General features: G+C 42.4%; 2 protein-coding genes across 2 annotated transcripts; both read left to right on the top strand.

Annotated features, from left to right (window-relative positions):
- Positions 1-5599: 5599 nt before the first annotated feature.
- On the top strand, positions 5600-7685 carry LOC123141900 (signal peptidase complex catalytic subunit SEC11C). The gene is made up of 7 exons (XM_044560968.1): positions 5600-5750; positions 5868-5980; positions 6088-6198; positions 6306-6439; positions 6578-6629; positions 6729-7027; positions 7125-7685. Exons 1-6 carry the CDS (start codon positions 5708-5710, stop codon positions 6783-6785), a joined length of 510 nt encoding a protein of 169 aa, XP_044416903.1. The 5' UTR covers positions 5600-5707; the 3' UTR covers positions 6786-7027; positions 7125-7685.
- Positions 7686-9419: 1734 nt separating this feature from the next.
- On the top strand, positions 9420-11061 carry LOC123145715 (alkylated DNA repair protein ALKBH8 homolog). The gene is made up of 4 exons (XM_044565192.1): positions 9420-9769; positions 9962-9990; positions 10239-10442; positions 10648-11061. The coding sequence occupies exons 1-4, from the start codon at positions 9514-9516 to the stop codon at positions 10960-10962; spliced, it is 804 nt and encodes a 267-aa protein (XP_044421127.1). The 5' UTR covers positions 9420-9513; the 3' UTR covers positions 10963-11061.
- The last annotated feature ends 2432 nt before the right edge of the window (positions 11062-13493 follow it).

Genomic DNA, 13493 nt, shown 5'->3' on the forward strand with positions numbered 1-13493 from the left:
TATACAATGGTTATCTAATGCAGAACTTCCGTACATATGCTATATAGTGCAAAACAGATATCTAGTGATGGATGTAGAAGCAGAAAACAGATAACAGCAAAGCTGTACCGGAACAGCCATTGGAGCTTGACGAGAGACTGGAATCTCCAACTGGGACTACCAATGAATGATCTTGATGAGAATCAACACACGACAAACTCTGAGGTAACTGAGGAGACCTAGTTGACGTCACGTCTTTAGAGTTTAGTCACTATAGAAACTGGTTATAAAGTTGCCCCTGGTTCTTGAGTCTAATCCAATTTATGGACCTTGCAATCAGTAGTAAAAATGTGGAAACCCCCTATAAAATTTAATGAGATCATATTAGCTATTTCCAAAATATCCCTATAAAATTTAGAAAGATCATATTAGCTATTCACTTCTGCTTCGGTACACACCCCCTAAACACATCAACAGACGAGATCTCTCCATACCCCTTCATAATAAAGGGTAGGATAGTCTTTGTTTAAAATACATCACCCGCGTCCTTTTTTTTAGTCGCAGATACAAGAGATATCTACAGTAATGGGCCGGCCCATCAGCTAACAATTAATATAAAATATAATACAGGGCAAAATGAGTGAAGACAGGAATCGAACCAGGTGTACTAGTTGTAGCGTTAGACATCCATCCAGTAGCTCACTGTTGGATTTGTGGTATGGTAGAAGGGCGCCACCAACTTAAGGAAAAAGAGCCGGTTATCAGCTGGTTTTCCGTACCTTTTCTGTCTTCGTTTTTTTTTTTGAGGGATTCTGTCTTCGTGTTTTCCTTTTTCCTGCACTCGTTATTTTTCACTGGTGTTTTTTTATTTCTCTTTTATTTGTTGTTCTATGGTTTTCTTTGATTCTTTCAAGGTTTTCACCAGATTTCTTTTGTTTCTTTTTCGGCTTCATTTGGTTCTTTCTCTTTTTCAACGTTTTCATTATTTTCTATACACATTTTTGGTATATCTAATACATTTTTTAATAGTTGCTAAACATTATTTAATCAAGATTAACATATCTTAATACTCCCTCTGTACCATAAAATATGAAGTTTTAGCAGTTCAATTTGAGCTACTAAAATGTCATATATTATGGTACACAGGGAGTACATGGCTAACACTTTTTTCTATACACATTTAATATTTTTCAAATGATACATTAATATTTTTTAATACAAAGTAATCTTTTTCAATACCTAGTCAACATTTTTCTATACACATTTACCTTATTTCAATTACTTCATTGACATTTTTTCAATACATGGTCAACATTTTTGTATAAATATTTAACATTTTTTAAATGCTTGATGAACATTTTTTAAATACTTGTTTAACATTTTTTTCAAATGCTTGCAGGCTTTTTTAAATACATGTTCAGCTTTACACACACATTATATATTTTTTGTATACATTTTTATATACATGAGAAACATTTTCTTTATACATAATTAATATTTTTCAAATGCTTGGTTAACATTCCTTTCAAAAGCATTATATAAAATGCGTTTAAATATATGTTTTTAGAATATTTGCGAGCATAAACGAAAAAAAACATGATGCAATCCTCCACATTTAACATGTCTTGCAACTTTAGTAGTGATTTTTTTTTATCCGCAAACGCTTAGGTCGGCCGAACAGGCGTCCGATGGGGTGATGTCGTCGCCTAGTTGTGGTAAGGTCTAAGAGTTTTCTTCCTTTTTCTTTCATTTTTTGTTAAATTATTTTTCTCCTTTTTTGGACTTTATCATTCTTTATGAAACCTATTTTCAAATATTGTTTTTAATTTTTTAAAAATCTAGAATCTCAAAAAATTCCCCCCTTTTAAAAAAATTATTCACAAATTTAACAAATGTTTGCAATTCAATGAAAGTTGATAAATTTTAATTAATATTACATGGTTAGCAATTTGTGGTCAAATTTTTCTTAAATTATTGGGAATTTGTATGGAATGATACCAAATTTTGCTAGTAGGTGGGCATACCCATGGTAGTCTCCCACACAAAAATTGAAGGAATATGGACACCGAATGCACACTGTGTCACGACCGGCTAGTATTTTAGGGTTTTTAATTGAGAAAACTCTAAAAATTGTATAAAATGTCAGATATCAATGGAACATGGCAGGGATGCTTTCCATGGTGATGCCATTGTCTGAAGAAAAAAAATCTGGGTTCCTTTGTTGGAGGTAAAAAAAAAGTTCTTTGAAACTTGCCCTGACGGCCTACCCGAACTGTCCTGGTTGTATATGTTGTTTTTCTTGCCATGCATGAAATGACACCAAATTTTGCCAGAAGGTGGGCATACTCATGATAATCACCCCATGCAAAATTTGAACCAATCCAGACACCGAACACACGTTGCGTCATGACCGGTTAGTATTTTAGGATTTTTTTCATCAGAAAAACCCTAGAAAATGCATAAAATATCATATATCAATAAAAATTGGCAGGGATACTTCCCATGGTGTGGAAAAAATTTGGGTCTATTTTTGTGGAGGTGAAAAAAGTGTTCCGAGACTTTCCCTACCGGTCTACCCGAACTGTTAAGGGTGTACATATGGTGTATTTCTTTCCATACATGAAACACCACCAATTTTTTTTCAATAGGTGGGCATGCCCATGGTAGTCCCCCACGCAAATTTTGAACGAATCCGGACACCGAACTCACATTGCATCACGGACAGCCGATATTTTACGGTTTTTCACCGAGAAAATCCTAGGAAAATTAATTAACAAAAAGGGAAGAAAAACGAAAAATAGAAATAAAAATCGTTAGGATTTGGCCCAACTAGGTGACGGCATCGCTTTGGTCAGGCGCCTGTTAGCCCGGGCATAGCGCTCACGGATTTCGAAAAAGTTCAACGATTCAAAACATGTTCCTATTCTCAAAATTCATTCACAAATTCAAAAAATGTACTTATTTTCAATATCTGTTCACAAACTGAAAAAATGTTCCCTTTTTTAAAACTTGTTCCGAAATTCATTTTTTTGGTATGTTTCAAATAATGTTCGCACTTCCAGAAATTGTTCCTATTTTAAAACATTCTACACATATAAAAATGTTCGGGGAAATTTACAAAAAAAATTATATTAATTTGTTTTGTATTTTTCTGTTTTTTCGAACTTCCAAATTTATATTGTTTAAAAAATGTTCCTGTTAACAGTTTTGTTCGCTGTTTTTAAAAAGTGTTCATGTTTTGACATTCTGAGGAATTTTGGAAGAAACAATTTTTTTAAAAAATCTGCAATTATTTTTAAAATACTAATATTTTCAAGTTTTTGAATTTTCTAAAATAGAATTTTTTTCTGAAATTTTGAACAAAACCATGTGTATGGCATCGTCTAGTTCAGGAGCTCCTGGCCAGCGCTTTAAACTTTGGTTAGGAAACTGGCGCTCGTGCACATGCCAGCAGGCCGTGGCACAATATTGGGGAAGCTCGCTAGCCCGCTCACCAGCTTCGCACGCTCGCTCGCTTTGCCAGTTAGCTCTGAAAAAAGTTAATCAATTTGAAAAGTTAAGAAGTTTGAAATATAGTTCATGAATTCGAAAATTGTTCATGAGTTAAATTTTAAAAAAATTATAAATTTAAAGAAAGTTCATCAGTTTGAAAGCTATTTTTTGAATTACAAAAAATTTGTGACTTAAAAATTTAAAAATACTATGCATTTGAAAAAAATCATGAATTTGATAAAATTCACAAGTTAAAATTTTGAAATATACATAAGTTTTCTTAAAAATTCACGTTTGGAAAATGTTCACAAATCTGGAAATTGTTTGCGTATTTGGAAAAATGTTTCTTGATTTTTTCAAAGGAAATTTAAAATAAATATGGGAAAATAAATATAAAACCACAACCAAAAAAGGAGAAGAAAAAACCGAGCGGAAACCATGTGTAAAAATACGAAAAAAATAGCACGGAAAAACCATGCAGATCTAAACCGGAATTACCCCTGAAAAAAAATCCAAACCGGAATTGTGGACACCAAGACGTAAAAGAAGTGCAAGTCTGCATGATAGGTTATGTATCCGAGTTGGTTACTATGTTGAGAAATAACCTGGGGGTATTTGGTTCGAACCTCGGGTAGCGCAATATTTTTTAACCTGAAAAATGGAAAAAATGTAAATGGGCCGAGCCCAGGAAAAAGCCTATAATAACTAACTCCTATACGGCGTATACATACAAAATGGATACGATCTGTGAAATGTCTATATTACCCTTTATACGCTTTGTGAGGGGGGTGTACAGAAGCATTGCTCTTAGCTATTGCCAAAATATTAGCAACAATGACAACTGACATCTTTAAAGGGAAGGCCCTTAACTGCAAATAACAGAGAATCACCTTTGTGAACTTGAAGCATCCTGCACAAGCAAATCAATGATAGGAGAAGATAGCTTCAACTGATTGCTTGTTCTCCTAATTAATACATCTCCATTTTCTTTTATCAGACACAGTGAGTTTGAAAGGAAAGGCATCTCTCGTCTATAAATTTATTTGTTGGTAGGAAAGGCATCTCTCGTCTATAAAGAAAGCAGTGTATCTTTCCTTACATGTTCTTATTTGCCATTTCAATCTTGGGTCTCCATGCCCAAGCACAAGCTGTTACCTTAATACTCAGTTTATTTTTACTCCTAATCTAGATCAAGGATTATGCTGTTGATGCTAAAGTGCCACCGGAAAATTGCTTGGCCTGTTTGAAGATTCCTCGTATGTATAAGCTTATGCAAGTTTTTCTTTCAGATTTGCACAGATGGGAGAACAAATTGCTATGTGTTCTGCTGCGCTCTCGTTATGGGCCACTTCCATGTTATCCATCTGCAAGAAGTGTATATGACACTTCACATGGATCTCCCAGCAGATTGAATGTGCCGCGCATGAACGAGATCGTGCCCATCAGCAGGAACCTCCTGAACCGGGAAGAGTAGGAGCCGGGCTTCCAGGATTGCCTGCTGAAGGAATAGGCCAGAGACACCAAGTTTCTCTCTCTGCTTCTCATTTTTCGCGGGGTGGATCTCCAGCTCCATGATTTTGAGCTTTGCGGCTGCATCCAGAACTTGTTCTTCAAATGCTGAGGCGCAACTGTGCTTGAACTGACATGAAGCATGAAACGCGAGGTGTATGTATATCGACCTGGCCGTTTCATTGTTGGAACCTGGCCGGCCGTCGTGCCGTCCACTGTTGTTCTCTTATGAGGCAACAACTTCATCAACCTGGCGTACAATACCGTCGCCCATTGGCATTTGGCAAGCTCAAGCACCTTGAACAAATGGCAAGACCTTCACAGCTGTTCGCCAGGCACGTAAATGGTGGTGGCGGACTCTCAGAATACCGTAGCTGGTGTAATTACCACGCACACGTAATTAACGATAGACCCAAGGGATAAATCAGTTGCAAACCGCACGTACGTACGGACACCGTATATGATTCCATTGCATGGTCGGAGTCGGACACGGAAACCGAATCCCGTGCGCGTGGTGATCGATGGTGTCCGTCACCGATTCGTATCGAGTGAGTACGTACGTCTACCTACCTTTTTATACTCCGCGGCTCCGTCTATATATACACACACTAAGGGAAGGTACTAGCTGCAAAGCAAGACTACTACTACTACACGTTCGCTGGAAAATACTCTAGAATCGATCAGAAAACTAGCTGTGTTTTCTCCATCGTCCAGCCGAGAGGAGGCTATGAAGATCCGGCATGTGCTCACCCAATCCGTCACCATCCTCGGTACATATATAGGCCTCTTTTTGCAGTGTTCTTCCACGTTGATATTTTGCTTATATCTGTATTTTGCTTCTATCTGTTCTTCTTCTTCGAGAATTTTTAATTGAATTTGGAATGCAGTCATGGTCGTTGCATTGTTGGTGCTGGTGCCCGAGGGGATAATGCTAGTGACGGGTGTCAAGACACCGGCAATGGCGGTTTTGTCGGGAAGTATGGAGCCTGCAATTAAAAAGGTACGTGATACAATTTGTTTTTAAATGTGGGCTTCAGTTTGTCGCCTCCTTTGATTTCGACGGACACATTGATAGATGCATGCATGGAATATGTGCTTATTTTGCAGGGCGACATGGTGTTTGTGCACAACATGAGCAATGAACCTTTCCGCTTAGGAGAGATCATTCTTTTCAAGGTTGATGGTTTTGAACATCCAGTTGTCCATCGTGTGATCAAGGTAATAGCAAGCCCTCTAGTATCTCTTGCTAGACACCAATCAAATCATTAAAAGTTTATATGTCATATTTTGTTTGCCTTGAAAGTAATCTTCTCAAATTATTCTAGGTTCACGAGCATCGAGATACTGGAGAAATCCGAATACTCACGAAAGAAGACAACAATTTAGTGGATGACCGATTTCTCTATGCGAACGGACAGCTTTGGCTTCAACCGCATGAAATTATTGGACGGGTTGCAGGGTGGGTTGTTCTCTTATCATGCATCTACTATCGAATTTGGACGTATATTAATATGGATGTATATATACCTTTCTCTACCGTTTCAATTGATTAATGTCTTTGCATTGTTAATTTTTGTGTTTTGTCCAATGCTAACAGCTACTTGCCATATGCTGGATGGCCTACTGTCTTCATCAGTGAAGCTTATAAGGTACGCAAGCACACATTATATTCTGGTTAATTTCTGTATATACCATTGTTTATTTAATTAAATACTCACACAAGGTCTCTCTTTTCCTTCTTATGAAAGATGTTGCTGAATGGTCGAAGCACTACAACTCCAGAAGTATATTGGGTAACAGTGTAACCGCGGTAGATTTATGTGGGTTGTCTCCATAATGTCTTGTTAGGGGTTAAAGAATGCATCAAGTGATCGAAGAGTATGTAAAAGATGTATCATTATCATAGTCTCCGCAACATTGTAGTCGAGCTCCATCCGTCTTGTTGAAGTCATTTCTGTAGCACGGTCGACAAGATTTCCTTTTTCGAGAACACGCAAAAGTCCTACATTTCTCTGCACGATCGACATGATTCTAACTCCTTTGAAAGGTAGATTTTGGTGAAACATGTTGTTAGATGTACTCTTCTTCTTTTTTGACAAAGGGTGAATTTTATTGACTCAAAACAAAGTATTATGTGGATACAGAAACAATGAACACACATCTGGCCTCTGCATTGGCAATGACGAGTGTGAGTAGCCATCGAAGGGTCAGCACACCCTGGCCAGAGAGCAGCTAGCAGTTGCGGGACGTTGGATCTGAGGGGCGAGTTGGAGGCACCAAGGTGAGGCAGCGCACGTCCTCGCCGTCGACCTCCGCTGTGGGGCTTAGCCCAACAGCCTCCTTCAACAATGACGAGGGAGGGAAGCGGTGGTGAAGGCCTCTAGGAGTGGCGGCGACCTCCGGAGTCGCTCGCGAGCAACCCGGGAGGCAGTTTGGGTCGCGTATTGGGAGGCAATTCACATGTACAGCGGAACAAAAGCAATTGTTTGCTACGTGCTACTCGGTCTTTACGTTTTTTTAGCTTAAGACCCACTTTTTAAAATTTATAAAACTTGCTAAGGTCGACTTTAGAAGCCTTAAGACAAATCTTTTGTCCACTTTAAATACGCCTACATCAAATCAGTCTTGCTTACCTTTTGTGAGCAAATTTTAATATAGGACACCCTTACCTCTTTTTTACATGAGAGGTAAAAGTATATAATAGTTTTGAGTTCGTGGATCCAAGATGAATTTATTGAAACACGAGAATCTCACTCTTGAACAACCATCGATTAAAAAAATATTTGGATCAAAATAGAACTACAGAAATAATGATAAACTTTAGAAGGAACAAAAAAATATAAAATAAATACTTAGTAGGAGCACGAATATCCATATGGTCCAACTAACTGATCACTCGTTAGATGAGGTAACATCCTGCAAAACGATGTTCTGATCGAGGCCCAGGGCATCCCACACCGCCGGCTAGGCGCCCAGGACGTTGTAGGCGCATGGCTCCTTGTACTTGTGCTCGACGTCGCAACCGGGAGTCGCACTTGTCCACCACCTTGGCGTACACCGAGCTGCCACCCTTCGCAGTGATCTTGATGTTGCGGATGCAGCAGGACATGCCGCTGAACCAGCCGGTGGAGAGCACGACGACCATCTCCGAGTCATCGTGGTACGCGCTGTCACACTCGGACGGGAGGCCGCCGTCCTTGCCCTTACTGAAGCCGTTGACTGTGAGGACGACCCACGTGGTCGCAGGGACGGGCGGCGAGCAGAGGAACTGCGGGTACTGCTTGCCGTCGACGCAACAGTCCGGGTTGTTGCTAATCTCGCAGTTCCCGGACCTGCCCAGGAGGTAGCCGCTGGGCTGGCAGCCGAAGACGTCGTGCCGAACCAGGCATGACGCGGTGTGGGAGGCCGAGAGTGTGGCGAGGAGGACGATGGCCATGGTGGGTCGAGCTCTCGCAGTCGCCATCTTATTGCCCCAGCCAAACGGATACCAATGCTATGGTCAAAGCCAAAATTTTGGCTGGGCAACTCAGGGTAGCGATCCAAACAGCCCTATAGTCAAAGTGTCAAACTACTATCCTTTTTTCATTTGCAAACTATCTTTTTCTATAGTGAAGCAAATATGACAAAAAAATTCTTATTTACTGTTACCAAAAATACTTCATAAATATTTTGATCTATTCCACCTAATGCTCATTATTCCCATTTGAGTACATATAAATGAAAATTTGATTTTGGGCCTGGCCTCAGCTGCTCCTGATATCAACATCGTCCAGCCTCATGTGAATCCACGCGTTCTTAGTCATAGCCGAAGTGTAGCATAAAAAAACAAAGTGGGCCAACACTACATTAAAAGCGGTAGGCGCATCTCGTGTAGCGAGAACTAGAAATTTAGCATGGCCCGGGTGTAGTCCTGGGCCTGCCTGAGCCTTCGCTACAATGTTGCAGCCCTAAAAGCAGAGCCCCTTTGCATCATCACGGTGTCCTCATCTTCTCCCTCATCCATCCCCTTCCTAGTCACCTTCTTTTGTGGCCACGAGCTGGTGATAATGATAGGCCACAAGGGGAATAAGCCTAGATGTAGGTTTTATAAGTGCAGCCCCTATATACTAGTGGTTGGAGGCCGCCATTGCAGATCGCTTGAGAGGAAGTTGTGTGCGTGGGTTCCTTCATCTTGAAGAAAAAAAATTCTTCCCTTCGTCTCAAAGTTAGGAAAAAAAAACTCACATCAACCAACTAGCTTAAGAGAACATCTCGAAAAGAAAAAAAAAAAACCTTACTTCCATCTTAAAAGAAAAAAACTTTTTTCAAAAAAAAAGCCTCACTTCCATCTTCCGAAAAAGAAAAAATATCTAAAAAAAACTTTTCAATTTTTTTAGGGAAAAGAAACTTTTGATGACTGGCCCCTTCTTTCGGCCTTAATGGGGCGTTAATGGGCATGGCTGAACCGCTGAAGGCCCACTTTGGTTAGCGAACGAACGCGGAGCCTGTAGATTCTGGGGGGTCCTGCGGTGAAATCAGCAGACTCTAGTCACCATGGTTACCGTCGCCGCCGCAGCCGCCAGTTACGACGACGAGGTTCACAGCCGTGCCGCGCTGCGGGAGGCCTTCGGAGACTCATCAGACAGCGATTCCGACGCGCCCCGCGGCGCGGCTAGCACCCCGCCGGTTCACGGGGCGGGCCGCGAGCGCTGGAGATGGGCGGCGGTGGCGGGGGTAAGGGGCCTGTGGCTCTGCGCCGCCTTCCTCTCGCCCGACGAGCAGTCGCGCCTTCTCGCCGCGATCCAACGAGGTGAGTAGCCGGGCCGGTCGCCTCATGTCTTCCTCTGGCTATCTTTTTAGCTGGGCGCTCTCTCCATATTTGGTTCGAGCCACCAAATCTTTTAGGAAACTCACGTCTAGCTTGCTATCGCTTCTATGAATCCTAAATGTTGATGAGATGATTCAAAGTGTTAATGTGCCCATTTGTGTTTTTGTTTTGCAGAAGAATGGTTCACTGATGCACACAACCAAGTAACTTTGTTTCCCCTCGATTGTTTCAGATCTGACAATTGTTCTTTGCTTGTACACTAGGGTTCAGATCTGGCAATTGTTCTTTGCTTGTACACTAGAGGTTCCATCTTCCATGAGTGTTTAATTGTGTCGTGTTCATGTCCTGAGAGCAGTTGAGATCAACTACTGTCTGTCATGTAATGCTAAGAATTTACATTTGCGTCAGTTGCTTTTAATATTGAGAATTCCTTTCAAAATTTATGTACTAGGCAATGAGATTTGGTGATCTCCCTCCATGGGCCGTGGAACTTTCTGCACTTGTTCGGGAAGCTATTTGCGTTGGTGGTGTTGATGCTAGTGTTGGCGCTGGGTGGATGAACGAGGATGAAGACGCATGTCCTTTGCCGTCAGATTTGCTGTGGAGAGAACCGCTTTTTGATCAACTGATTGCAAACAGATACAAGCCAGGTGAGGTGCGAAACTGTTAATTCTTCTCAATAGTTTGGAGCCCTATGTTTAACATCAAGCATACAATAGTGCTATAATTCAAACAATCTTTCTTCAATATATATACAAGGCAACTACACAAGTAAAGCAGCGGGATACAATTTTGTTATCTTTTTGAGGATATACATTTTTTCCTATCATCTATTGTAACAAACTGATATTGCAATCTAGGGTATTTGTGCCCATGTTGATCTCATGCGCTTCGACGACGGGATTGTTATAGTCTCTCTCGAGTCTGCATGCGTGATGCGCTTCAGTCAAGAAGGTGCTGCCTGTGATACGCAAAAGCACGGGGAGAGCGAATGCACAAACGTCCCCGTCTACCTGAACCCAGGCTCACTTGTCGTAATGTCAGGCGATGCACGGTATCACTGGAAGCATGAGATTAATCGCAAGCCAGGTGCTCAGCTCTGGAACGGGAGTGAGCTTGAGCAGCATAGAAGAACTTCAGTTACTCTGAGGAAACTCAGGGCTTCTCCCAACTAAAATTGGCATTGTTAACATTTGTTGCATAATGTTATCGTTTTGGCAATGTTATACCGATTATTTTGCAGTGTATCATGGAGAAGTTTAATTAGTTTGCTACATACAATCAGCTAAATGTTTGTTTTGGGCATGTGAATACAGTGCTATGTATTTAATAAAATATTGTTGACTGTTTAGAAACTATGCCTGCAAGATTTTTTTTCTTTGTGCAGTCATATGATCTTTAAATATTGACGAGCAAGGTTGTAATACATTATGAATACACCAATTCCCTAGTCCTGACATTAGTTGTTGATACTTTTTCCTTAATCAGCTGATCTTGGTGTCATTTGCATCCATCCTAGCAGGATGTGTTTTTCTTTAAGCACAACTGCAAGTGTGTAGAAAGAGCGCTCATTAATTCCATAAGAAACAATGCACACGGCACACATTTTAGTTGGTTGCTGGTGAACTGGTTATGGCTCAGTAACTGAGCCTCACACATGATTCGGATAATTGATGCACATGGTTCTTAACCACCACAGGTCGCCAGTGAGTGTTCAGCGGTAGCAGGCATAGGTATCCGGTTGCTTGGGAACGAACCGCCCAGGGGTAGTGTTGATCCCCACTGCTACTCCTCACAACCCTCATTCACCTTAAGGCCGACTTCAACACTAGACCCCAAATGAACGTCCATTTTGTTCGGATTTTGTCCGTTTGGGCCAGAAAAACGGACACACGCGTCCAGACGTGGTCGTCCGGCCGCTGCATCCCAAATTTTGTCCGCTTTTGGACTATCAAATTTAGACCTAAATAGACAATGCACTATTTTAGAAACGATATATATATATTACATAAATGTCCACAAAGTCTTAAGGCCGCACATTCAAACTAAACTGAAATTAAAAAGACATAAAAAAAATAGGGCCGTCGTCGTCGCCGCCTCCGTCTTCGTCTTCAACCGCCGCCCTCGTCGTCCTCTTCGTCCTTTGTCAGGTTGATGTAGGACAGAGGCTACCACATGTGGGTTGGCGGCCCCTATGGCTGCTGCCAGGCGGGAGGCGCCTGCACCACCTCTGGTTGTGGCAAAGACGGTGACCATGCGTCGGCGCCCACCCACGTGGGCGGCACAGACACATACTCCGACGTGCACAGTCGTCTCTGTCCACGTCCATGACTGGCCGACCAATGCCAGGTTCTAGGCCGCGGCGGTGGGCTCGTCGGACACCTCCTCCATGGCCTCCTCCTTGACCACGGCCTGCAGCTCCGGGATGGTGGCGTCGCCTGTGGCGAAGAGGGCAATCATCTCTTCGAGGCCCTCCCATTGGGCTTCGTCGTGCTCCCGGACGGAGTCCTCGAGCACCCACCTCATGAGCTCCGCCTCCTCCTTGGCGGTCATGGGAGGTGGTGGTGGCAGGGACAGGAGGGTGTCGATGTTAGCCCGCGCACGCCTGCAGGACCGAGCCGGACTGAGAGCGTGCTCCCGGCTGGCAGGGAGCTCTCGTGGCGGGCTTGGAGCACGACCGACAAAGAAGGATTGCCGCTGCAAGTCGTGCTCATTGCGAGGTCACGTATCCCACAGCGGGGAGTCGATGACGTACCTGGCGTCGTTGACGAGGTCCGGCGGTAGGCGCGCATGGCGGCGGTTGATCTCCTCAAGGCGGCCGTGGCTGCTCATCGGGATCGGAGGAGTGGGCACCTGATCTGCGGAGTGATGCCAGTTGTTCGGGAGGTGCACGTCGCTGCACGGTAGTGGCATCCCCGTCTCCCGATAGCGCTAGCAGATCTCAACCACCGTGTATGTCCAAGAGCGCTACGGGACCACCGGCAAGGAGGTGCTAAATGCGGGTGGCGCCGACAGAAGGAAGAACCCGCCTCCTGGTCGTGCCTCCCCTTGCGGCCATGGGTCCATTTCCACACCATGGACGCACAAAAATAGGAAACCCTTTAAAAAAATCACGAACGATTAATAGATGAGGAATCGGGGGTGGAACGTTTGCTATGACTAGAGATTAATGAGAACTGGGGATTTGAGGAAGGAGAATTGCGTCCGAGGCTTGAAGAAGACCAAGAGTAAGAGAGAATCGTGCATGAGGAGATGGTTGGATAGTTCATTCGTGCAATTTTTCATGTACCCCCGTCCTCGTTTACAAGCCCCCCTCTAATTTTGGGTCATATTTTAATCATGATTTTAACTAATAAAATATAAATCGTAGTTACCAAAAATAATATCATTGTGAACTATATTAACATATGAATCCAACAATAGGATTTCTGGTGACTTGACATTTTTCTAGTCAAATATGTCGTGAAGCTTTGATCCAAACTACAATGAGGACTAATAAGCAAGGACGGAGGTAGTAGTTGACTGAGTTAATTTGTTATCTCAAGGGTAGTAATTACCTTTCCTACTTTGACTATTCAGCACTTTATGCTTATACATAAAACCTGCTAATTATTGTAGTGTATTTAATCAAAACAAGGAGCCCCTGTTGATTGGGAGCCTTGTGCAGGTGCACTCCTGCACAGGTTCCCAATGCGGGCCTGCCACT

This window comes from Triticum aestivum, chromosome 6D (assembly GCF_018294505.1).
Source record: "Triticum aestivum cultivar Chinese Spring chromosome 6D, IWGSC CS RefSeq v2.1, whole genome shotgun sequence".
Taxonomy (NCBI): domain Eukaryota; kingdom Viridiplantae; phylum Streptophyta; class Magnoliopsida; order Poales; family Poaceae; genus Triticum; species Triticum aestivum.